Genomic DNA, 26,463 nt, shown 5'->3' with positions numbered 1-26,463 from the left:
ACATATGAGATTTTTAGACACTTTTGCAGTGAATTTAAAATACATTTACTAGCAGATCTAAATGCTTTTTTAGCACCTCTCATGCAGTGTTTGTGAACTTTAAAAGCTTTCCATTTTTTGAAGGCACAGCCTTTCAAGTGATAAGCTACTCATTTCATATTAAGGTCAACAAAATTAATAGGTCTTAAGCAGATCAAAATATTTTCATATCAAGAAATAAAAACTGGCATAAAGAAAGCTAGACATAAAGCATCTGTAATTACTAATAACCTTTTCCACCTTTACAGCTGAAGAAACTACACAGACTTTTCTGACTATGGCAGTATAAGAACTAAGGGCTCAAAATGGTGCCTGGCCTCTGCAACCACACAAATAAATGATTGAATTTAATTCCTATTTGAGCACAGAACTTCTTTTGGAGACCGACTGTTAGATAGATCATCAAAGACTGTATTTCAGCTTCTTTATGCCTCTGCTAGTTTCAGCAAGCAACCATGTCAGCCTCAAAGTGGGCATCATCTAGAAACCTTGGTGATCTGACAGGATGCAAGTGAGTAGAATGGAAATTATTTTGCTATCACTGCAAGTCCAGTGGTTATCTTTGTTGGTTTTGCTCAGTCATTCTGTTCCAAAGAGGACACCATCCCTGAAGATTTGCAAAGCAAGGCTGCAGTGATGCAGCCACTTGGGGGAACTAATTGTTCAGAAAATAATTGAAAGAGGTAATGGAAGCATTGGTCATAAACCAGTAATTCATAACCCCCAAACAGCATTGCAAATATAAATCAGGTACTTTAGAAAGTGGAGATAAACACCTGAAATTGGATTTTTCAAAATTCCTGAGAGAATTGCCAGTGGATATTTCTTTTAGTGAGCTTCAGGAAAGATATGGACCTAAACAGTAATTCATCCACTGTAAATTTATCAATGTAAAGTTTATTATCAATGTAAAGTTATTTTTAAAGGGTCTATCAAGATCAAATCAGCATAGACAAAATTTCAATATGCCTCATGTAAGTAGTAATTAATGGACTTATTTTCTATTAAGTACAGGAAACAGTAACTACCAAGACTGCTAAAAAATGAAGGCAAAATTCTTCAAAAACTATGCAGTGTGAAAAGGTCAAGTAGAATCATTTAATAAATAAAATCATAAAATAATTTCTGATTAGATTTTTGCTCTTCTTTCAAAAAAAGAGAACATACCTACATCTTACTGAGAGTTCAACCCTCTTTGGGACATGCATGTCTCACTTCAGTAAGGGAATTAGGCCTCTTACTATTCCAAAAACTTAATATTTTTCAATACTGACATGCAAACAAAAGAGAACACAACAAAAAAGCAAAAGTTTTATTCCTGTTAAAGAGTACTTTTTTTTTTTTGTGAGAATCAGTGCACTTTTTTCTAAAGAAAGACTGTATGCAAGAGATAACAATTAATTTGCCACTTTGCCTCAATATAGCAACCATATTTTACTTGAGGCATTAAAAACATCTGCATGGTGACTTCTGTAGTACAAACCTCAAAAATGTTCCCTCATGAACAGAGGATCAAAAGACTGTCAGTCTCGGCTTGGACTATTTCGAGTCCTCTGTTATAAATTATACACAAATTTATCACTCTCCAAGGAAAGGAAAAATTGTTAAATGCCAAGGATAGCTGGAGAGTATCTTCTCGGGGATTTTTTACATTGATAATTTCACTGAAAATTACCTAAGTGGTCTAAGTTTTGAATGGGAAATCCCTATCTAAGGTTTTTGTTTGCTCTAAATGTGCCCCCTTTTCTTTCTTCAGGAGCCAGATTTCTTCAGAAAAACTCTCCAGCTCTGGCTGAGATACACATAACATTGCTACCTGTAGTTAATTCTGCTGAAGATTAAAACTAAAATAAAAATTAAAGGATCTCCACAGTGATTCAAATAGGTATGTATCTTTTTTCAAAGACAGACGTGACTCTGCATAGCATAAGAAAACTAAAACATCTTCTGAAATACTATGGTCCTAGCTAGGCAAACATTAGTTTTCCTAATATAAAAAATTATCACTTGCTGCTGACCTTACTGGCAGTAGGATGCAGCAGAAAACAATTTACATTACAGTATCTGACTGGTTTTCCTCCCCCAGTGCATAATTACAATTATTTGCAATGCTTATTGACATCGCTAGCTCGCTCATGCCAGCCACCATGCTGTTTAAAGGCAGAGCTGGTTCTCATGAGAAGGGGCTGGATGTGCTGTAAAGAACAGTGGAATACACACACTGCTGACAGGTGATAATGCATCAGAAGGCCTGGCAGTGAGAGGATGGGAAGGAGAGGATGGGAAGGAGAGGATGGTGCCCTTGGCCGGCCGTGCGCCCGAGCCCGGCGCTGCCGTGTCCGTGAGGGCGCACAGCGAGCCCGGAGCGGAGCCAGCAGAGGGAGTCGGTGCCCGTCCCGCCGGGGCCAGCCCGGCTCAACCGCGGCTCACAGTGGGCCCTGCCCCACTGGCAGTTCCAAACAACACACAGGCCTAATCATTTGCCTAATATTTTGTAATGTTAAATACAGCTTGTCCTGAAAAATCCCCCGAGACACAGAATCAGGTACAGAACCGCATCCAACCTCTGAACAACTTTGTGATGAGTTAGCTCGGTTTTCCAAAACATTCTACCTCTGCAAACTCTTCAGTCAATTCACTGTTTTGTATAACTTGAGAGCAGCCTAAAGCTAAGCAGTTGAGCCTTCCCATTTGAAAGTAATAAATTCTATTAACATCTTCTATAACTGCAGTACAATTATTGTGCCTGAGATTAAAAAAAAAAAAAAACTTTACTGACCTTGTGTTAATCTGGTCAATGCCTGAAATGGCACGTCCACGTTACTAGAACCACCACTATTTACACTAGATGTTCTTCTTTCATTAGACATTTAAAACCAAAGCACTGTTACCAACAGATTTTCCCATCCCAAGGAATACCCTGAAATCTTTGTCAAACTTTCTCGCTTTCATCATTGCTCAGCTCATCACACAAACCATCTGCATAAATAAAGATGCAAGCATCTGCTGTATGGCAAATGGTCTCAGGGGCAGATGTTTTTATCCTTGCATTCATGTCACTGGCTTGGATACATTATTTGAACAGATGTACACAATCTGAAAGTGTCGTGTCCCACAGTGAAACGTCTCCAACTGCTTTCTATCAAAGTACATAAATGCTATTTGCACCTGCATTTATGTTAATGATACAAAGGCAGCAGGGGTTCCAGCAAAGTGAGAGCTGATGCTAAGAAACACATTTACAAGGCTAATGGAAGTTTGAGATCTCCCAGCACCATACACCATACTAACATGGATACAAAATGTGCAAAACCACACTTGACCTATGATTCTAAAAAACCTAAATTAAACATACTTGAAGGACAAAACTATTACTTTAGTGTGTGATACCATTTTCCAATGGATATTTTAAAAAGACAAAACATATTAGATAAACAAACCAGGACAGCCTTATATTTTGCAAAATATTTGTCTGAGATACAGAGTTCTTTCATGTTAGAGTCATTTAACAAAAATATTTTAGAAAATCTGACAATGCCAACGATATTTCAGTTCACTAAGGCACAGTGGTATTGTATGCCATGATGGAGCATTATAAAAAATACCAACACCTGCTCAATGGTAAATATTTAACATGAGTGTGAATAGTCAAATATAATACTTCAGTGATTATTATCATGTCATATGTTGTCATATGAATGAAATGATAATTTCATAATCCTGAGGAAGAAATAAAATTTGACAAGTTCAATACTTATTGTTCAGAAAAGTGCATCTAATTGAATACGGTGTTACAATTGCTTGCTACTTAAAAGATAGTCACGCTTCTTAAAAAATATTTTAAAACTGAGAAAAATACAGATGTCTTGAAGGAGTACGGATTAAATTACAGAACACCTGCTATTACATGACAAATGGCAGCAGTGAAGTGTTTAGCTGTCACTCAAAGAACTTGCACTAATCATTACTTCCATACTTAACTGAAAAATAACAAGCACACTCCAAGTACAGAAACACTGACAAATATGCCACATGGAATGCAACTGATGGATAGGTTCTATTTCCAATCTAATCTATTTCTGAAAGTTTTATTTGTAAGAAATGTACCAACATAAGAGCTGTACATAAATCATCACAAATTACTAATACCCTGCATGTTTTGAAAATGCTACATTTAAGACACAAGTGGTACTTGATATAAGGACAGAAAAGTATCATAGTAAAAAAATATACGGAGACTAAAGTGTTTGTAGAGTATCATCATTTCACACTGATATCGCTCCTGGTCATGATCTAGGGAGGCCCTGCAAAGAGATCTGGACAAATTAGAGGTCTGGGTAACCACCAGCCACATGAAATTCAACAGGCAAAGTGCTGAATTCTGTTCCTGGGATGGGGCAACCCTGGGTGTATGGACAGACTGGGCAATGAGAGGCTGGAGAGCAGAGCCATGGAAAGGGACCTGGGGGCCTGGTCCCTGGCAAGCTGAACCTGAGCCAGCAGTGCCCTGGCAGCCAGGAGGGCCAACCCTGTCCTGGGGCGCATCAGGCACAGCATGGCCAGCAGGGCAAGGGAGGCATTGTCCTGCTCTGCTCTGAGCTGGGGCTGCCTCACCTCGAGTGCTGGGGGCAGGTCTGGGTACCACAATATAAGTAAGATATGAAACTGCCAGAAAGCATAAAAAGGAGAGCCACAAAGATGGAGCAGGGCCTTGAGGGGAAGCCGTGTGAGGAGCAGCTGAGATCACTTGGTCTGTTCAGCCTGGGCAGGAGGACACTGAGGGGAGACCTCACTGCAGTCTGGTGAGGGGCAGAGGAGAGACAGGTACTGATCTCTGCTCTGGTGATCAGTGGCAGGACATGAGGGAATGGCCTGAGGTTGTGTCAGGAGAGGTTTTGGTTGGATATCCAGAAAAGGTTCTTCACTCAAGGGTGGTTAGTCCATGGGGCAGGCGCCCCAGGGCGGTGGTCACAGCACCAAGCCCAATGGAATTCAAGAAGTGTTTGTACAATGCTCTCATATACATGGTGCGACTCTTGGGGGTGGTGCTGTGCAGGGCCAGGAGTTGGACTCTGTGATCCTTGTGGGTCCCTTCCAACTCAGCTTATTCTGTGATTCTGTGACTTCTAACATGGAAGCTCACTTCCAAGTGAGCTTTACCATTCCCTCTGGGTACAAGTCAGTAACAGGATACTGACTGGAATGGACTTTGATTTAGGAGAAAAAAGAAAAAGCCTTCAAAAAAATTTCAAAGCAAATGCTTAATCAATTTGAAGTTTACATCCAGCTTCACAGTCTCTATTCTATTACTATTCAGAGATGTCTTTAACGTAAGACTATAAACAGGGTCAAATTCCTGTTACTTAAAGAAAAAATTAAATTAATGCTTTTAAGTTTTAGAAGTGAGTACTTTAGTCACAAGTATGAGAATGTAGAGCACACTCTGGGGTGGGCAGCTTTACCCAACAGGAAGTACTGTCTTCCTTGAAAGAATAGTCCCAAGAGACACAGAACTCATCAACTAAGATCAATCAGAATGACATGCTTCTGGAACAGCTTCTCAGAATTATTAAAGCATCATAAAAATACTCAGTCTTCACAAAACAGGTAAAGTATAAACTTACATGACAGTAAAAGCTCAAGGCTTCAAATAAAGTAATAGATAGTGCTATTCCTAATTAACATAAGTACTAACAATGGAAACTTAACTGACAACCAGCAATGGTTCTGAAAGGTCCATTAGAGCTGATGTCATACCCATCAAACATTCACTCACATTTAAGTATCATTAAAAATGACATCCATGTTAAAATCATACTTAAACATTAGCATTGAGACACAGATCAAAAGAGAAAGGAAACTGAAGTTACAGCTACACATTTAGAGGCTTGAGAATACATAAATACCCTTACTAATAACAGAGGGGAAAAAAATCAAGACATCAACCCTAGTGAAAACTAAATCAAATGAAAGACAACTTTTGAAGAAACCACATAGAAGAAAGAACTAAACACACAAAAAAATTAGTAAGGATGGGAATGCTGAAGAAAAGGCATTAAAAAAAATCCAAGTTAATGTTTCCTCCTATTTCTGCTAACAGTGTAGCATAATTTTCAGATAGATTTAACCCCATTTAATATGGGGATCAAATATAGCAGGGATTTTCAAATATATGAAGATTTTAAAAAAATTAATAAAACCTGAATACTTAATTCTGCTGAATCAAAGAAGAAGCAGATTTATGCACTTCAGGTGTTAACAGTTATTAGCAAAGCCCTAAAGAAGAATACACTTTTAGCTATTGTAATTGTTTAACGTGATAAATGCTGCAGTAATGGCTTTTTTTTTCAAATCATACCACAGCAGAATACTAGACACAAGTAATACAGTGATTAATAATGATGATATTTTTTCCACATTTTGAACCACAAGCATCTAGTTTCTAGATAAAGTATAGAAAGCATACCATACCTGCAGAAACTGTTAACGGATTCTGCATTATGCCCTTTAACAGTTACGACAATGTTCCTAGAAAGAAATACAGATACTTAGAAGCTCTGATAATTTTTTACAAACTAACAAAAAAAATGAACAGGACAATAGCAATAGTTTCCAGATTGCATTTCAGAATGGATCCAAATACATCCACAGCGCTCATGAAAACACCACCAGAGATTTAAGCCAAGGGTTTCTTTGGACCCCTATATGTGCTCTCCATATTTCAACTCTACTAACTTAGGCTTCTTGTGATTGAACAACCTTCTTAAAGCTAGGAAAGAGGACAGTCATGAATCCCAACGTTGTTGCAGAATGATCCGTTTGTCAGGGATGAGCCATTTGTTGGGTGCAGGGAAAACTCGGGGCTCAATATGAGATCAGCAAGCTCCATTTATTGAGGAGAGCATCAGACACTTATACAGCAAGTAATAAGCTCATGAATATTCTGTAATTTACACCATCCATTGGCCACACCACAACACCAGCTCTTCCCCATTCCTCAGGGGTTACATCTCTCTTTTCTCATGTCTCTTTCATTATTTGTTATCATACTACAGCTAGGCCCAAGGACACGCTATCTTGCAGGTGCAGGACTTGAAATTAGCCACGGCCTTGTACTTTTCCAATTCTCTAGTCAGCTAAAATCCCAACACAACATGGCAATACATTCTGAAGAAGCACAGACAATATAGGGTTAAGCAATCATTTCCCCTCAAACATGTAGACCTGTAGGGGAGGATCCAGAGGAGAGCCCCAGTGTTGATCACAGGGCTAAAGCACCTCTCTATGCAAACAGAGCTGGGGCTGATCAGTCTGAAGAATGGAAGGCTCCAAGGAGACCTTATAGCACCCTCCAGTACCTAAAGGCAGCCAGCAGAAAAGCTGGAGTGGACTTTTTACAAGTGCATCTGCAGATAGGACAGGGGGTATTGGCATTAAACTGAAAGAGGATAGGTTTAGATTAGATACTAGGAAGAAATTCTTTACTGTAAGGGTGGTGAAGCACTGGAACAGTTTTCCTAGAGAAGCCATGAACGCCTCCCCAAGGCCAAGCTGGATGCAGCTTTGAGCAATGTGATCTAGCAGGTTACCTGCCCAGGCAGGGCTTTGGGACTCAGTGGGGCCTTTAAGGTCCCTTCCAACCCGAATCATTGTGATCCTATGTGACTGCACGGATCCCACACAACTGTCTGACCAGCAGAATCCTCCATGGATGCTACAATGAAGACTACAATGCTACTACCTTGCTCTTGTGAGCCAAACATTACACTGCTACCTGTCCTGAATGTGCTGTTGGTATTTACAACAAGATGTGATGCACTGCATTTGACAAAATGCATTTTACATCAAATGGCCGCCCAGTAAATGAAGAGTTGGCTGCTTCTTTCCAGGGCAGCTGAGTGTGCTGTTCAAGCTCTGGTGAAGTGGGATTCAACAGTCAGGGAGGAAAGACACAGGATAACACCATGACAATATAAAATTGTTGTTATCCACTTAGATTTATTTTTCATAAAATGGCCTAGCTTTTGGAATGGCTGCATCGTAGTTTGGTTCAACTGAACACCAGTAACATGTTAGACATCAAAAAGGGTATGAAGCTCTTGTTCTGATGCAGCCAGAGGCTTCGGGAAGGTAACAGAAAAGTCCATTGACTGACACAGATGGAACTAAAACTTCTTGGGGATTTACTCAGATCTTGGCTTTCATACCAATGAACATCTACAATATTTCCACAAACAAAGCCAGCTGCACAGATGTGGAGATTGCTGACTTTCCTGACCAATTCAACAGCCAGGAGAACCTTACATAAAGAACATGCCAGACATGCACTCAAGACACACCTTCTGAGCACATGAAGTACCAAAGATTAGTTTTGCTTAAATACAGAATACATAGGACAAATAGTGATGTAAATCCCAAACAAAATAAGCCTTGAACATATTTCTTTACTGTCATGCAACTGACTCTCAAAAAGCAATGGTGAGGTTCTGGAAGAAGATGGTTCTGTAGGTAGCAGTAAAGTAAAAGGAAAACCAGTTCCATTTTCAGGAAGCTCAGCATCAAAAGCACAGAAGAACACTGAGCATGGCTGCTGTGAGGAGACCTCTCACACAGCAAACAGGAGAAGCTCTCTGGCACCTGTACCTTCTGTCCTGAGCCATGGCTAACATGCATGCTGGTACATCAACCAGCACCTCCTGGCAGTGGCTTCCTGATGCCCATCAGCAGATCCCCAGCTGCCTCAGAGAGCCTCTGTCCGTGGTACTTGAGCAGCCAAGCCATGAGCTGTCAGGCCCAGCACCCAAACACACACTGGCTCATCTAAATGCAGATGGATCTTGTGGGAACATACAGACAGCTCCCTCTGCACATCCAAGAATGGAACACATTGGCCACACTGATGTAATTCTGGAATGGTGAGACATGTCCAGAAATCAGTGTGGGTTTCCAACTTCTGTCACCCACATTGTAGGACATCCTTCTCTAAGGCCATATTGATCAATAACAGCTTTTCAGAGAATCAAAGTCTAAAGTTTTTCTCCCCCCTCAGTATTTACAGGACTCCAAAACACACTGAAACATTTAAAGCAACACATATTCTTGTAAAAATAATTTGAGAAATTATATTCAAATAAAGCTTCTCAAAATTATTATTTCAAAGTCACCTTTTTCTTTAGGTTTCCATGGTCTTTCCCTGTGTATGGGAGCATTAAATAATGTTAGGAGGGTGCCTCATCTATAGTTACTATCTACTTTTAGAATGACAACAAACCAGACTTCAGGATACAGATCAACAGTTCTTAGAATACAATAGGAAATAGAAGCTCCAGACATTTTTCCAATGTTCTTCCCAGACACATTCACAAACCCCTACACTACAACACGAAATTCAATCATATAAATCCAAACATTTTCCAGAGGCATCTCTGATTTGAATTCAACTCTAACTGCAGCAAGGTAATGGTATTAACTTAGAAAATCACTCCTTATTTGACAGACATTGATCACCTGCTCTTAATAATAATCATAATAATTTTAAAATAGTATAATTTCTCCAATTAACATTGATAATTTCTTTTAGCAATTCATGAATAGTATTTTTATTATTGTTGTCATATGAAAGAACCTTTCACTACACTTTATTTTTGGAGATATGTAATCAAGTACCCTCCCTTTTTGGAAAAACTGAAGAGTCCAAGATTCTGAAATCGGGACAAATTCTTATCCCTCCATTTTTTTCTATCCATCCTTATATGTCTTATGTGTTAAAGCATGTTTTCTTTGACTAAATATAGTTTACAAAGCAAACCATAAACATTGTGCATTGGTCCCATCTGTGTTTTACACTGTTTTCAAATACATCAGTTGTGATTCTGTCTTTTTGATCCTTCCTCTGACAGTTTTTGACACTTTTCTGCTAGGCCCTACCATGTTTAACAGATATTTATTGTCTACACTCATTTTATGCATGTCCTAAACAGGAAATGCAGTCTAAATAAAAAGTTCGGTACATTACATTGAATCAAACTTTTAGAATTTGAAGATTATAACCACAAAACTACTTATGCCTGCCCTGAGCAGGTTTGGAAGTTTTTTTTCCCATTTCACTAAAAATCTGGTCTGGTATGACTACTTCCCATTAAAACAAAAAAAACCAAAACCAACCAACCAAACAAAGAAAAACATGCTGATGTTCAAAAAAGCTACACTTAGAACTAAAATTACTAATTAAATTTTGAACCTTTTACATTCTTATATCCAGAAAAAGATTTAGGCTGGTCAGCAACTAATAATTCAGTATGTCCTGATACTTTCATTGACTACTGAAGAGGCAAATGTTTTTTCACTCTTCTCTGGTTATATTTCAATCCAATACTGTTTTTTTCCAAATACATGAATTTCTATCTGCCAGTATCATAAATTCTTCTCCACCTGAGAGCTTCTCAAAATGATAAAGATTTTTAAAATTCTATATAATCTTAAAATTTGTTTTGCTCAGTTTATAACTCTACCGTAAGGCCCTAAATAAAATCATTCAGTCTCAGTGTTCCAGATCTCAAATAAGTTTTCTGGAAATCTGCTGCTGACTACGCAGAGATGAAAAGAAATCTATTATAAGAATTTCAAGTGAAGTGGAGTTGAAGCTGGACAGAATTAGAAAGCAAAATCTCTCTTAATGCCATAAAATAAGCTCTATCATGCCTGTACTATTCCTCATGTTACCAGAGAATGAAAGGATAAATTTCATTATTCCTAAGAGGCAAAAATAGCAAGCAAACTGGAAAAAAAAATCCCATACTGTAACTCAGTCTTTAACATCCAAAGGAAGCAGAGCATATACGTGTAATAATTTCAAAGCAATTTTCACAGGAAGATACCCACAGGTCTTTTATATGAAACAGGTGTCCTGATAGACACACTGAATATGAATATCAGTTGAACCCAATTAACCTAATTCGATGCTTGTCCATACTAAGACATTTATCTTAGATGTTACACAAACTCCTTTAGGATATTACAGAGAAAGCGATAAATAGGCTGTAAAGGTTATGACATTAATTTTACTGTCATCCTCATGCTTTAAGCAGATATCAAAACTAAAAACCTCATCCTCTGGGAAGGAAGAACTACCTGAAAGTAATTATAGGACTTATTATCATAACAGTATTAAACTAGACCACTATGACCCTAACCAAATTTATTTTTGGTACCTTTTGTTAAAAGAACAAAGCGTCTCAATGACGACTGCACCTTCTAATACAGTGTACGTTAGTACAGGCACTAGAAGAAAGCATTAAATCAAATCTTGTAACTTTATATTAGGCTTAATTATGAATTTTAATTTAAACTAAGCATGTAAAGAAATATTATGTAATTTAATTTCAGAAGGAAAGCATCCAGCTAAAAAGAAATATTAAATACTTATTACAGTTTAGAAAAGACATTGTCCTGACAGAAGCCCATGAAATGCCCATTTGCATTTCAAAAGCAATTTTATACACTTCACTTTTCACACCTGTTCTTTCACATATCATGCCATCTTGTAAATGAGTGCCATGCAAACAGTATTTCCCATAATTTAGAAACTTTTTAACTGAAACCAAGTTCCCCAAAAAGCCTGAAAGTATTGAATCAGCACAGCTTCCAGGAAAGTTGGGAAAATCCTTTGTTATATAAAGGCCAAGTTAGACTTGAAATAAAAGATTAAAACATTGAAGCTATGAAAAAATAGAGAGGAAGATAAAAATGACAGACACAATGACTGACTAGCGTAACACACAAAAGCATTTGTTCAAGCATGTGTATTTGCCAAAAGCCTGCAGTGCTTGGCTACTTTATAAAAATCAAGCACAAGGCATTAAGCCAATTTGTTTAAAAAATAAAAACCCCTCCAAAATCCTAAATCCCAATAACCAAGCAACAGCTGATTTGCATTTCTGAAAACCTGCAAAAATATTCTGCATTTCACCATTCGCATCTTCAGTCTCAAATGTCTGATTTACTCCATGTTTTCTATTTTTCATATTTTTACATCAGGAGTTGATCCTGTTTCAGATCCTAGTCTTCCTATTCTATACCCAAAGAGATATGCATGTAGTCACAAACAACAGCGTGTGAAATTGCTCACTGCTTATGTTTCCATACTTAGATAATTCATCACGGAGAAATGCGCGTCCATGGCAGAATTCTTTTGGCTGAGCCCATTAGATGACTTCAGCAGAACCACAAAAAGAAAGAGATCAGTACAAACCCAGCAGAACCTAAAACTCAGGCTATTTTTAAACTTTTGGTCATCCTGTGAGATGGACCAGCCCAAGCGCATTTCCTGAACTTCAAGCCTTACATGCACTGAATGCCACAGTGGCAATCCTGGACAAAAATGCTTCCCTTCATACTCTGCTGGGTGATGTGGGGAATGGTTGGCTGGCAAGCCTACACTCTGCCCATCTGTCAGAGTGGAACTGTGCCTACACGACAGGCTCTATGCCACTTTCAGTAACATGTTGCTGAGAATAAAAGCTTATTTATGAAACAACATAGGGCAACATCAACGTTCGGCTTAAAATAGCAGGCAAATGAAAAATGATTGCTTTTCTTGAGGAGATAAGTCTTTTCAAATCAGCTTGGAGGTTTTTTACTTGTATGAACAAAGACTAGCACATACACTGTAAGAAATGTGGTTGTTTCACACATTTTCTACTATTGTGGCCAAACTAGCATACAGTCTCGCTAATTATTATTTTACAACTATAACTACCTCCAAAAAAGCAAATTCAAGGACCTGCGAAAAAAATGTATTTAAGTGAAATTTCTCAAAAAGACACTGGGAGAAGAGAAGGCTAAAGAAGATGCAATATTGAGTCTTCATTTCATGAAATGTTATGTGTATTAAAATAAAGTGTACTGGAACAGTTTTTATGACTATAAATAACTTCAACTATTTTCCATTTAAGAAAACAACTCCATTCTGAAAAAATTCAGAAGAGCCTGGTCACTATTATGCCTAATATTAGCCAATTCATTGAATGTCAAAAAATAACATCTTTTTTCCCAAATTTCCAATTTAAAAGGACAGATTGCCATGTTATGTCTTCCTTAGTAAGTTCCATGTCTGGGTTAGACATCTTTGCCATTACCTTGTATTAAAAGGCCAAAGTTCCTGATTTAAAATACAATCTTGGTTGTTACTGGTGTGAAAGTAACTGTGAAATGACGAATCAATACAAATGGATAGATTTTGTTCTTGACTCTTAGGACAGCTAAAAAAATAGTTCTGGAAAATACAAATTTCATTTTTATAGCATATTACATGAAATCTATGCTGCCCACAGTTCTTACAATTTAAATTCAAATTAACTTAATATTTAAAATAAAACAAGAAACAGAAATGTGTACCATTCTTAGTGGGTAATGACTAATCTAGAATTCACTTTATAATTCAAACAGCACAATTCCTTCTACTCCTGTTCCTCCCCACTACCACATTATCCTGGTTCTTAATTAAGCACTCATTTATTGCTTGAGTCCAAACTGCTTAGAAGCTTTGCTGGGATTCTCAGCAGTTTCCTAAGACACAATCTGTGTATCTTACACTTCTGTCAGCAATATATTGCGTCATTCATAGTGGAACTGCAGCACACAACTATGGTTTTCAGTTTGTAATACCTAATTAAACTCTGAGACTTTTTGGCTTTTGATCTTAATTAATTACCGATTTCACCTGACTACGTATTTTACCTCTCACTGTGTACCTGCTGCAGTGCATTAGCTTTCTTTTCAGATAGACAATATCACAAACACTAAAACAGCAATTTCAGTGGAGTTACACTAAAACCTCACAGAACCAGACAAACATCTGTGGCTGTGTACACAGCTACTCACAAAATCATTCAGGTCGGCAGAAACTGCACAAGGTCATCCTGTCCAACTTCCCCACTGAAAACAGGGTCAACACTGGCCTTACAGCTTTGTCTGGATGACTCTTAAAAACATCAACAACTGCCTCTCAGAAATCAAATTGTATTTACTAACTGACAGAAAAGGGTAGCCTGAAAATGACAGCAAAATTTGGTCCACATACATAGGACAGATTGTTCCATCAATTCCTATGGCAATACTCTTACCATACCTCAGAATTACCTAAGCCTCCCTTATTTATTATTTAGTTATGCTGGTGGATTAAAGAGAACTTCAGATTGGCAGAGAATAAAGTCATTTTACAATAAAATGCCATACATACTTTTTATTTACCTAATGAATAACCAGTTTTTTTACTAGAGAAGTCCAGATTATTTCAAAGAGCAGAAGGAGGTTAACATACAAAGATACCAACCAAAATAATTGAAGAGGACTACAGGAAAGATCAAAAAGACCCATTAGCTGTATTTTACTAATTTTTTTTTAATCTTCCTCTACTTTAACATTTGAAGAATAAGCTATTACTAGTAGTGTTACAACTTCCAGTGAAAGCTTTAGGATTCTGTTAATTTTAGAATATAGAAAGAACAAGGTCTGCAAAGCTGAAAGGAGAGCAAGTTCTGTTTAATTTAATAGTCCTAACATATTTTGGAGCTATTTGATACCTCAAAACATAACCACGTACAAAACATTTATTTGAATGTGTCAGAAAACACAGCCCTAAAAATTCCACTAATAATCAGAGGATTAAGAGTGACATTCACCCGCACAATTTTGACTGATTTAAGTTTGAAATGTGATACTGAATTCTTCACAGAATCACAGATGGCCCTGAAGTTTCGTAGAGACTAAACACGAAATAGTCAATCACTTCTTCTGACTGAACTATTTTGGGTTTCTTCAACACTAATCTGCATCTTTCTGATAAAACTTCCTGTGTCATTCAAGAAGGATTTTCTATAGGGTTTCATTATTTTCATATAGTCTGGGTATGCTGTTAATATTCTACCTAGAAAAAAAAACCAACAGCTGATAAAAAGCAAAAAAACACTTCAGGCTTTGCAAGGTGAATTGCTTTTGCAATTCTGACTAAAATAATGGAATTATTTCTGATTTTACAGCTGCAAACTTGAACACAGTACTCAATTTTGCCATGGTACCAAATAAGAGCATCATCTACAGCTCTTTCTTTAAGAATTTCCATTACAAGTTTCTTAAAAGGTCAAGAAAGCTACATTGTGGCATTTATAAATTTTGTGCAGCAATATCCTCTATACTTCCTAAAATGCAGTGTATGTTTTTTAAGTTCAATATATTGTATTCACAGACCCAAGCAAAACAAGCATTCAAGAACTAACAAATAAAAAAATAAAAATAACATCCATTTACTACGACTGTGCTCAATCAAGCAATAAATGACCTATGCCAAGATGGGATGTACTTCCAAGAAGTTAAAATTCAAGCTGCCTACCAATTGATGACTTTCTGTTTGAATTCCCTCTCAAAAGGGCTCACCTCTAACACGAATTCAAACTCCTAAGACAGAAGTTGAAACAAAGAACAGGAAAATGGTATTAGCATCAAAAAAAACTAATACGGCCACATGCTTAAGACCATTAAAGCAAACTAAATTCTAAGGCCTAACAAACAAAAAAAGCTCTTAATTTGAATTATACACTGAACTATTTAGTGACTTATGTTGAAGGAAGAAGCCTGTTTTCTTCAGCTAAACACAAATGCAACTTCTAAGTTTTACTGAAGTAGTAGAATTCATTTCAGCATGAGGCACAACTGATCCTTGCAGATAGCCCTGTATTAAAAAAATACTCCAGGTAAGGAATCAGATGTTGTACTAAGAACTGCTTCAACTGTTATGCTGCTACACTGATTCTGACCCCAAACTCTGCCTGTAATAGTGCTAGCCCAGACTGTGCCAGGGCTAAGGATGGGTTTTTTTCTGGATAGCTGACTGTTCAGTACACTTCAAGAACACATATGCCATTAAAACTAGAAATGCAAATACAATAGTTGGATTTTTTTAAAAAAATACCCAACATTAAAAACATTGCTCAATTGTGAGTTGTATCTTATGTTTCCCAAACACAATCCTACTCACCAGAAAGGAATATGTGCTTAACAGGTCATACCTAAAAATCCTGTAAAAATCTAATGACTAGCATAAGCAGCTTCCACCTTTACTGCCTCCCAAGCACATAATAAACTGTTCTGCATTAGAAGAATCATCAAATAGTAAGCTGACAAATTAGAACATAATCTCGCTGAACCACCCTCATAAAACCCAGAGTTCCAAATTTAGTGCAAAAATTAAAAGGTCACATTTTATATAAATTCTGTCACAGTAGGTGCCTTAAGTGTTAAAGAATATTGTGTAAATTTTATACTTGCAGATAAAAAGAATTCCCAACATGCAACCATTGCACTCAAAATTATCTTGCATAATTAAGGGCAGTTCAACATCCACAGCTGAAGATGTGAACTACAGCTCTGGAAGCCTCACGAGAGCAGCAGCCAGGGAAGTGACAGCCCAGCTGAGAGCTGAGCACAGGCAGCAGAGGCAGCATCTGCCCTCCCTGCTGCTGGGCCCAGACTGATCCATACAGACCCCAGCACAGAGGTTCAACTGCTCACCCACATTCTGCGCTCGGTCACATCCCTCTCATTCTCTGGGAAAGGACTGTCACCACTCTGATGGATTCTCCTGCATGGAATGTCACAATTCCCTGGTTGGGAGCTCCCAGAGCTCTGACCCAACTGAAAAAGCAACTGCTGGGCTGAAGTGACTAATGTGTCATTTACTTTAAGAACAATCAGAACACAATAGAGTGTATTTTCTAGTCAATCTGGTATACATACATTTTTTAATACAAATAGTAGAAGTTAAATAGACACAAACATTCCAGATGTAGCTAGTTTTGCTGACATGCTTTGTTGACTAGCATCAAGAAGCACATAAAATATCAGCTGTTGTTCAAAACTGGTACACCATTCCTAGAAAATATACAGGACAACATATTCTGTGATTTACTTAAATGATTCTCTTTCTTGCAGTCTCTTATTGTCTATCAGCACTGCGTTACTGATGAACCATACTTACTAAAAAGTCTTTCATACAGTTAAAAACACCAAAAAGAATAAATCAAAATCCAACCTGTCCTAGTTTACTGCCTTCACTCACTTAGCTTGTGCTGTTCTCATTGTGCAAACAGTCCTTGCCAAAATAATTTTCGTTTTTGTATCCACCACCCTGTTTGTTGTCTGAAAAACGTTAAAGGCACAGAGCTTCAAAGACTATCGGACATTTTTAATGAAGTGTCCTTAAAACATGTTCACGGAGAAAAAATGTGAAATAAACATGTCAAAATTATTCCTGGATGCTGTCCAGCAACCAGCTGTGGCGTGCAGGCTATGCTAACCCTGGGAACATTCTTCTTTCTCTATGGGCCTCCAGCTTTGTCTTCTGTTCCTACAGATATTTGTATTCCAAATGCATTCAGTTAAATCTCAAACTAAGCAAGACCAAACTGAATTAGTACTTCAAGAGGAAAACAATTAAGCATGACCAAGCTTTTAAAGCAGTTACATTCTTTTGGTTTGACACACAGTACCTTTTCATTAACTTACCATAAAAGCCATGCTGTGGGACACCTACACTGCTTGAGTCATGTCAAGCCTTCAAATTCTAACACTCAAGTTCTGCTCACTTAGGGCAATTAAATAACCAAACATTGATTTTTTTGAATAGCAGCACTAATTCCTACTTTATGTCCAAATCCAAACTTTGCTAGTCATGCTCAGTGTCTGTAGATTACAGCAGAGTTCTAACTATTTAGGACACTACTCAAGCATGCACATAGAGTGTGAAAAAAAGGCAAAGGTCACAAAAGAAAGGCTAAGGAAAAAGTGGGCCTAATACTGAGCAGAGAAGGTGAATGAAGCCATGGAAGAGGCTGAGGCACTGATATAACATTACCAAGAGTAGATGAAGGTGCAGTGGTACAAATCCACAGGATCAGAAGGATGCATTCAGTACTGCTGAGAGAGCTGATCAGTGTCACCACAAGGACGCACTCTATCATCTTTCAAAAGTCATAGCATCAAGGGAGATTCCCAAAGACTGGAAAAAGGCACATAGCCATCTTCAAGAAAGGCAAGAGAGAGGACCTGGGGAGCTACAGGCCAGTAGGTCTAATATCAGTTTACAGAAAGAGTAACCCCATGCAGCAGTACAATGTAGGTCTGACTTGCCCATTCTCATCAGCATAAATTATGTAATTCTCCTTTAAATCTTCACTGACAGCATACTACTATCAGCCTTTTCAAGGTGCACTTATTATACTTTCTAAATTTGGGCACATTAGTTCCCCTTCACCTCCAGCCTTCTAAAATTTCTCCACTGTTCCATGATTTGTTAAAACTCAAAATGAATAATTCATACAGCTTCTAAGCTTTTTTCTTTTTTAGTATCTGTAGGTGTCAGTGCAGCAGATTTAAAAACATTTAACATTAATAGTTGCTGGTACAGTGATAATACATTCTTCCCATCACTAATGATGGAGGTGGTGAGATGTAAAAGCATCATCCAGCCTCTTTCTGAACACAGAACAAAATATTTATTGAATATTTATGCCTTTCTCTGCACAGCAGAAATTTATGATCCTTGCCCAGTATTGGACTTCTATCACTACTAAGCTTCTGTACCCTTCAAGAACATCCTCTATATTTAAAGAACTCCATTGTACTCTACTGCCCACAGATTTTTATTAATAACTTTACCTCCTTAATCTCCTGTCTCCAGCCCATACAGTGCTTGCCATCATCAGCTCCCCATTCTTTAAAACTGGATTGCTTCACTCCCTTCCTTACCTTGTTTCAACCAAACAAATCATGCTTCCTAAGAGAAGAATTGTTCTGGGAGTAACTAAATGAACAAGTAGGTGTCAAGCAAGTCACATTTTTATGCTCAAGTACTCCTTGTTTTTAAGTCTGCTCTTCTTTTAAAGATTAAAGCTGGAGGTATGTGCATGCAGAACTTGTTCTTGGCTCCCAACCTGCAAAATTAGATCACAGCTCCTAACACACCTGCTCTATTTATTCTACATGCCTCAGAAAGAAAAACCTGTACAGAAGACAACAGAGTGGCTTTTATTTGTTTGAAAACTGTCAGATAGATGTAAAGAATTATTTTTGAAACTTCAAAATTTGATTAGTGGCCAAGTGATTTATCAGCATAAGCTCCCAATACCTGCAACAGGCTGAATTCTCCTAATTTTTCTTTACTGAATATAGAATGACTTTAAGAAACTGCTCATCTTTCTAGGATCTGAATTACATTGATAAAAAGTTTCCAATATATTTTTTCAAATAAAAAACACCGGCACAATACTACTCTACTCGCCTTCTGAATGGTGAGAACTGTTCAAGCAGGCAACAGAACATTTAATACACAAAACCACAGAAAAGTCTGTAAGGTTTTGCTGTGACATTTCATTTTTCAGAGGTTCTCTAGTGAAGACTCACTGAACATGTTTTAACATACAAATTATTTCAGTCAGGTATAGTTTTCTTTACACAGCTGTGATTTGGTTTTTTAATCTATCATTTTGCTTTATCTCAAAAACTTGCACTAAATAGCAAAAGATACAAGCCTAGACACAGAACATGGTATCTTTTAAGATTTAGATAAGGGTTTTAATATGGAAAGAACATTACCAAACATATTTCTGTAAAAACAAAAATCAGTGCTTCCCTTGCAGCAAAGCAGAAAACCCTGCATATTATTTCTACCACATTCACTTCTGCTCTTCAAAGTCATTCACCTTTCACTAGTAGTGAAATAATGTAAGATCTGAGTTTGTAGTTTCGAGATGTGCACTGGGTGAATGCCAACAATCTGCATCGTCCTCTGTACCAAACACTGATTCATCCAGCTCAACTACTTCTTTTTAGGGCACTGGAAGGGAGGAGGGGAGATTAAAAATAATGGTGATAAGTGCCAAAGACATTTTGCACTTTTCTTCTAAGCTATTTCTGATCTGCGTGAATTCACTTGCTGCATGCAGACCTCATGGTCCATACCATGTAAATGTCAATGACCATGCCACAAGTCAGAACTGAATTAACCTTAAAAATGAAACACAAAATTGCAGTGACAAAGAGTTCCCCTCAAACCCACAGTCCTGTGATGAATCTAAAAACATAAGTATTTCCATTGATGACAGTTACCTTCAAAGAGAAATAAGTAAATATTTTTTCAGGATTTCTGGCTATATATGTATTTAATTTGCAAGCATTTTTAAAACTGTTGACTGCAATAGCTGTAGCACCTACAGTATTCAAGTACCATGAAAATTCCCAGACTGGAAGCCAAATTCATTTTATACAGATGTAAGAACTGAGCTTAAGTTTCTGAAATGTGAAGTTTTGGATGGAAATTTTAGAAGAAGCCTCCAATAAGTAAAAAATTTAGACAATATATATACATTTCCCAGATGACAAAACATAACATTACTTATAGCATGAGAGCAGATGACAAGAAAAGGACTCTTTCTCTACAGAAGAAACACATAATAAGGATAATAAGGACATAGTGTGTTCTGTTTCCTAACATCTTTCAAATTGCTAAACACCTTGTAAGGTTCTCTGTTTTCCTGACTGTTAATCTAAAACCATAAAATTAAAAAGACTTAAAAATACAGAATCACAGAATCAGTCCCTGAGTTGGAAGGGACCAACAATGAGCACGAAGTCCAACTCCTGGCCCTGCACAGCACCACCCCCAAGAGTCACACCGTGTGTCTGAGAGCATTGTACAAACACTTCTTGAATTCCATTGGGCTTGGTGCTGTGACCACCGCCCTGGGGAGCCTGTCCCAGGCACCACCCACCCTCAGGGTGAAGAACCTTTTCTGGATTCCAACCTAAACCTCCCCTGACACAATCTCAGGCCATTCCCTCATGTCCTGTCACTGGTCACCAGAGCAGAGATCAGTGCCTGTCCCTCTGCTTCCCCTCACCAGACTGCAGTGAGGTCTCCCCTCAGTGTCCTCTCACCCAGGCTGAGCAGACCAAGTGATCTCAGCTGCCTCCCACAAGACTTCCCCTCAAGGCCCTGCTCCATCTTTGTGGCTCTCCTTTTTATGCTTTCTAACAGTTTTGTATCCTTCTTATATTGTGGTACCCAGACCTGCCCCCAGCACTCAAGGTGAGGCAGCCCCAGCTCAGAGCAGAGCAGGACAATGCCTCCCTTGCCCTGCTGGCCGTGCTGTGCCTGATGCGCCCCAGGACAGGGTTGGCCCTCCTGGCTGCCAGGGCACTGCTGGCTCAGGTTCAGCTTGCCAGGGACCAGGCCCCCAGGTCTCTTTCAGTGGCACTGCTCTCCAGCTTTCATTGCCCAGTCTCTACACCCAGGGGTGCCCCATCACAGGAACAGAATCCAGCACTTTGCCTTTTGACTTTCATGTGGCTGGTGGTTACCCAGACCTCTAATCTGCTGAGATCTCTCTGCAGGGCCTCCCTGGAGTGCATCAGGCACAGCATGGCCAGCTGAGCAAGGGAGGGGACTGTCCCTCTCCACTCTGCACTGGCCCAGCCTGCCCTGGAAGCCTCTGTGCAGTTTTGGGCACCACAATGCAAGAAAGACAAAGTTGTTAGAAAGGGTAAAAAGGATCCTTTACCAAAATGTGAAGGGCTTTGAGGGGAAGTCGTGTGAGGAGTGGCTGAGGTCGCTTGGTCTGGAGGAGACTGAAGGGAGACCTCACTGCAGTCTAGTTTCCTCATGAAGATAAGAGGAGAGACTGGCACTGATCTCTTCTCTCTGGTGACCAGCGACAGGACGTTAGGGAATGGCCTGAAGCTGTGTCATGGAGGGTTTAGGCTCAATATTAGTAAAGGTTCTTCACCCAGAGGGTGATTGGGCACCGGCACAGGCTCTCCAGGGAAATGTTCACAGCACCGAGCCTGCCAGAGTTCAAGAAGTGTTTGGACAATGCTCTCAGGCACAGGGTGTAACTCTTGGGGCTGCCCTGTGAAGGCCCAGGAGCTGGAATTTGATGAATTTGATGATCCTTGTGGGACCCTCCCAACTCGGGATATTCTGTGATTCTTTCTATGCACCAATAGGAAACAACATAATTCGTCAACATTTTAGCAGTACTTAAGACTCTGTCATATAGAGTTCAAGTCAAGAAAGCCATGGAGATAAATGTGCCCTTAAAAATCCAGTCCAGAGGAGCCCTGTGACTGAACAGCTTGTGAACACTGAAAGTGAGAAACCACTGCATTTGAAAACAAAGCGCCTTCAGTTCTACCAAACGTGCTGTTACACCGGATGTGTGTTAAATTTGTTTACATGCTACTTTTTATAGCCAGTTCCAAACTGAGGCACTTAATCTATCCTTAGATAAGTAAAATGAATTAATTACTATCAAATCCTAGACACATTTATGCATTTTGTCACAACAGTAATTTACATGTCCTCCCTAAGAGAGAACAACTCTGAATATAAAAATACATTTGTCTGCATTGTCTGAAAGCTTAAAAGCTCCCCTAATTCAAATCATTCCTTATTTCTATAGCAGCTTGTTAAAACCAGAGCTTCTTTCTCTGCACTAAATACACTTAAGGTTAGGTCCAATTCTTCCCTGCACCACAATTATATGCATCACCTTGCCTCTAGTACATTACAGACAAGGAAGTCCACAAGAGTTTTATGTTAAATCACTAGATCAGCATGGACACACACACAGAGGATAAACAGAACCAGCTTACATCCTGTACATGACTTCTACACAAAAAGCAAGAGGCAATTCACATAGACTCTGACACCACAAATTTTTCATGGAAGAAAATTCATTGCCACTCAGGGTACTTTCCACCATGGAGGTGAAATTCATAACAAAGTCTGGTTAGTTACATTCTAAGTATTTTACAAAACAAATTCAAAACAGGTTACCTTTAATTACAAAACAGTGAATAATTCCTCTCTGCCTTCATCTAAGCAGAAGCAAAATTAAACAGGTAAAGTGAATGGCAAGATGAACTATACATCCTGTTAGATGGAAAACAGGCCTCAGGAGGGTTTGCCCCTCAACTAAATCTAAATTCATCAGTGTTTTCATAACTTATAGTCAAAAGTGAGCTGCTTTGGAAAAAAAAAAAAGCTTTAACCAAAGTATTACCCTGCTGCACAGAAGCCTATCATGCTTGCAATATGCTGAACACATACCCAAGTGGATATGCAAAGGTAAACCCACTTCATACAAAGTGTTCTAACAAATCCCAAGTATCTGAAGATGACAAGCAGGCCACAATAAAATGACTATGTAACTGGAAATTACAAGCAGCATCCTTTTCTGACCAGTTACACTCACCTAGTGCTTCATGATTTTTTTCACATAACTACTCTATAAATACTTTATGCCAGGACTGGATTTCTCTGTGTTGAATAATATCCCATAAGAACATTGGGTTCAACAACAAAACCAGACAGATCTGACAGCCATGTTCCCAGTTACATGATGGAATATGCAACTAAGAACTGGGCAGCATACTGACTGCATTGCAATTGTAACTAAAGCGTCAAATTTAAGACTTCCTGAAAAGATTAAAGACATTTTCATTAAAATATATTCTTCCTATCTTTCACTAGCATAGCAGCACAGTCAAAACACACATGCCAACTGTTTTAATTTCTATTTATATAGTAAAGCACAGGCATTGGAGTGCATGAGAATTACATTAAGAAAAGGGCTCAAACTGATATAATTTATTACCTACAAAGCATTTTCTTCCAGGTATGATCATATAATCCCATTGAGCTCACAGTTACATTCACAAGACTTCAGTCAGTTACTGGGAACACTTCTGAGTATCTGTGCTGCAAGTACAATAATACAGCTAAACAGAATTACCTGCAGCCTGAGAATTTCACAAAGCAGCTAATTAAGTTAGTAAGACTAGGATTATGACAGAAAAGTTACCTATAACACAATAATAAAATGATGAGATTGCTCTTAACTGAAGTATCAAAATTCAGGCTACTTCTTGAACCAACAGAGCACAGAACCTCCAAATACTTTCTCTGACATTGTCAGTAAAACAAAAAAAAAAAACAACCAAAAACCAACCCAATATTCACCAGTGTCAATGTATCAGCACATTACAACTCCTCACACCCTAAAAAAACCCTGCCATCACAACCTTTCATCTTTCTTGGCACTGTGAGAAAACAGTATAAAGGTCATGGAAAACAAACTTCACTGACATTCTTACAGGTGTCTCCTCCACATTAAAGCTGAAGAGCAGCACAGAAAACCTTTTGGTGCCTTTGCAGAACAGAACACCTCAGTTCCCACACCTCTGAAGTCAACATTTTTCAGTAGTATACAGTCACTTCTATTTAAAAACAAAATAATACCTTGGGTTTACTGTTTATATACTAAAATTGAAAATCAGAAGAAACACAGGATAACTGAACTATGTAAGAAAGACAGAACTGAGTAAGATTCTGGGGGTTTTTCTTTTTTTTTTTTTTAATATGCTGCTACTGCAAAGAATTCAAAAGAAAAGATTCCTGAAGGCTCAGCTAAGTAGTTCTACATTCAAACAAGCTTAAAAAGATTTGCCAATTATATGGCCAAAAGTAAGAAGCTACAGTCAAAATCTTTTTTATATCATAACCTATTTTCCAAATGTATTAAGAAAAAATATCTTCAATGTGAACTCGCAGTCATTCAACCAAGATTCAGCAAATTCTTAACCCACACACTTGATTTGTGATGTATTTTGGCTGCTAATTCTGACTCTGAAAGAGTGATGTGCTACCTTATTATTATTTTTTAAAAGATTTCTCTTGGGATTGCAGAGCAAAGCAATGAGTATGTAGCCTATCTTCCACAGGAAGGAGAGATTTTTATCCTTAAAAACAGGAGGTTCGCCCACATGATCACCTGGGACAAACTTGGCCAGTGCAAGCAGGCTAGAAGGTTATAGGAGCCTGGGAATGTTTAACATCAAGAAAGTAATTACAGCCCAGCAAGATCAGAAGGAATTACACAGGAAATGTGAACAGTAACCCTTTCCTGCCAAAAGAAATCATGAAAAAGTGAGCTCTCAGCTGCCAGACTATAAGGCTGCACAAGCCAATTGCAAAATGCAGGACTGGAAAAAACACTATATATTACCAGACTATAAATTCCCAACGATGTGATAAAACTACACCTCCATGAAAAGAGCAAAACCCCTGATCTTTCTTCTTGCCATGTATATGCAGTATAATTAAAGCCCAGAAGAAACATGAAAAAGTTGCAAACATCACACAAGAATGGTCAGTTGTCTCTTCTGGAATTTTCTTTTAAATTTACGCTGACCAAACAGTGTTCCCTCTAGAAGATGGTCAAATATCTTGTCCTTATTTAGTCAAGAAAATATGTAGGGCATTATTCAAGCAAGAATGCTAACTCTCAGTTACCTGTTCCATAAAAATTAATCTCCCAAATTCTGAAATAAACCCCATAATTCAGCAGAATGGGCTCAAAATACTTCATGCATTTGCTGGTGAAACAATCCCTATTCTCTAGGGACATTGAGTGACCTGATTGTAGTTCAGGCAAGTTAGAAAGCCTTCAAGTGTGATATTGGAAAGTGAACAGTGATCACACTCCTGTCCTTCACACAGAACTGGGATTCATTTTAGTGAGAGATTTTTTCCTCAGCTACTCAGTAAGGAAAACAGCATTCCTTAGAATCTACCAAGACCTAATGCTGTACATGACCCCAGTCAGATAAGAGAGGAGCAATAAAGCAACCAAGCACTACTGTTTTTATTAATTTATTGATTAAAATTACCATAAACATATCCTCATTAAACAAAAATATGCTCCTCTAAAATGAGTCCTAGTGTTTAGCTGCTCTACTGAAAAATGAGGTCAAAAGATACTTTTACAATTAAAAAAAGAATCAGTGAATTACCTTATTTAAGCAACAGACTTCTTTAGCTGTTCTTAAAATTACAAATCAGAACAGTATCATGATACATTGCAATGCCAAAACCAGTGTATCACTTCAGCTTCTTCTCTTCCAACCTTGTGACTCAGGTGTTCCCCTCTACCTTTCTTTACTACCAAAGCCTTTCTTTTCTCATCTCTTCTGTTGGATTAAGTTTTGTTTCCTTTTCCTTGCCTTCACATCTAAGGTGGGTGGGATTTTGCCATCACTAAAGTCACATGCACAACCAATTCCTGCATGGCTGATGTTTACTCAGCTACCTGCTCAGTGGAATCTCTAAATAAATAAAAGCAAGTGGCAAAAAAAGAAGAAAATACAAAAGCAGCACATGAGAATTTCAACTACAGGTATGCAAATAGGGCAGAGACAGTGCAGTAAAGAAGCAACAAGGACAAGAAGTAATTGCTGACATTATGGCCTGCACAAGTAACCATAACTCCCATTCTTCAGCAGATAAAACTGAAACATGAAACAATTATATTT

At 38.2% G+C, this 26,463-nt stretch overlaps 1 protein-coding gene across 4 annotated transcripts in view; it reads right to left on the bottom strand.

Moving 5' to 3' along the window:
* The window catches only part of ZNF438 (zinc finger protein 438), a 52,097-nt gene that overhangs the window by 13,479 nt on the left and 12,155 nt on the right, over positions 1–26,463 (bottom strand). For all 4 annotated transcript variants that reach the window (XM_054273483.1, XM_054273481.1, XM_054273484.1 and 1 more), the window contains one exon: positions 6,511–6,567. In XM_054273483.1, the coding sequence (XP_054129458.1) occupies positions 6,511–6,538 (28 nt within the window). In that variant the 5' untranslated portion in view covers positions 6,539–6,567. The remainder of the gene's footprint in view (positions 1–6,510; positions 6,568–26,463) is intronic.

Source organism: Melozone crissalis, unplaced genomic scaffold (assembly GCF_028551555.1).
Source record: "Melozone crissalis strain CALT ecotype California unplaced genomic scaffold, PUWL_Pcris_2 ptg000016l_1, whole genome shotgun sequence".
NCBI lineage: Eukaryota > Metazoa > Chordata > Aves > Passeriformes > Passerellidae > Melozone > Melozone crissalis.
The sequence above is the reverse complement of the archived record's forward strand: the minus strand, read 5'-3'. Positions and strand labels throughout refer to the sequence as shown.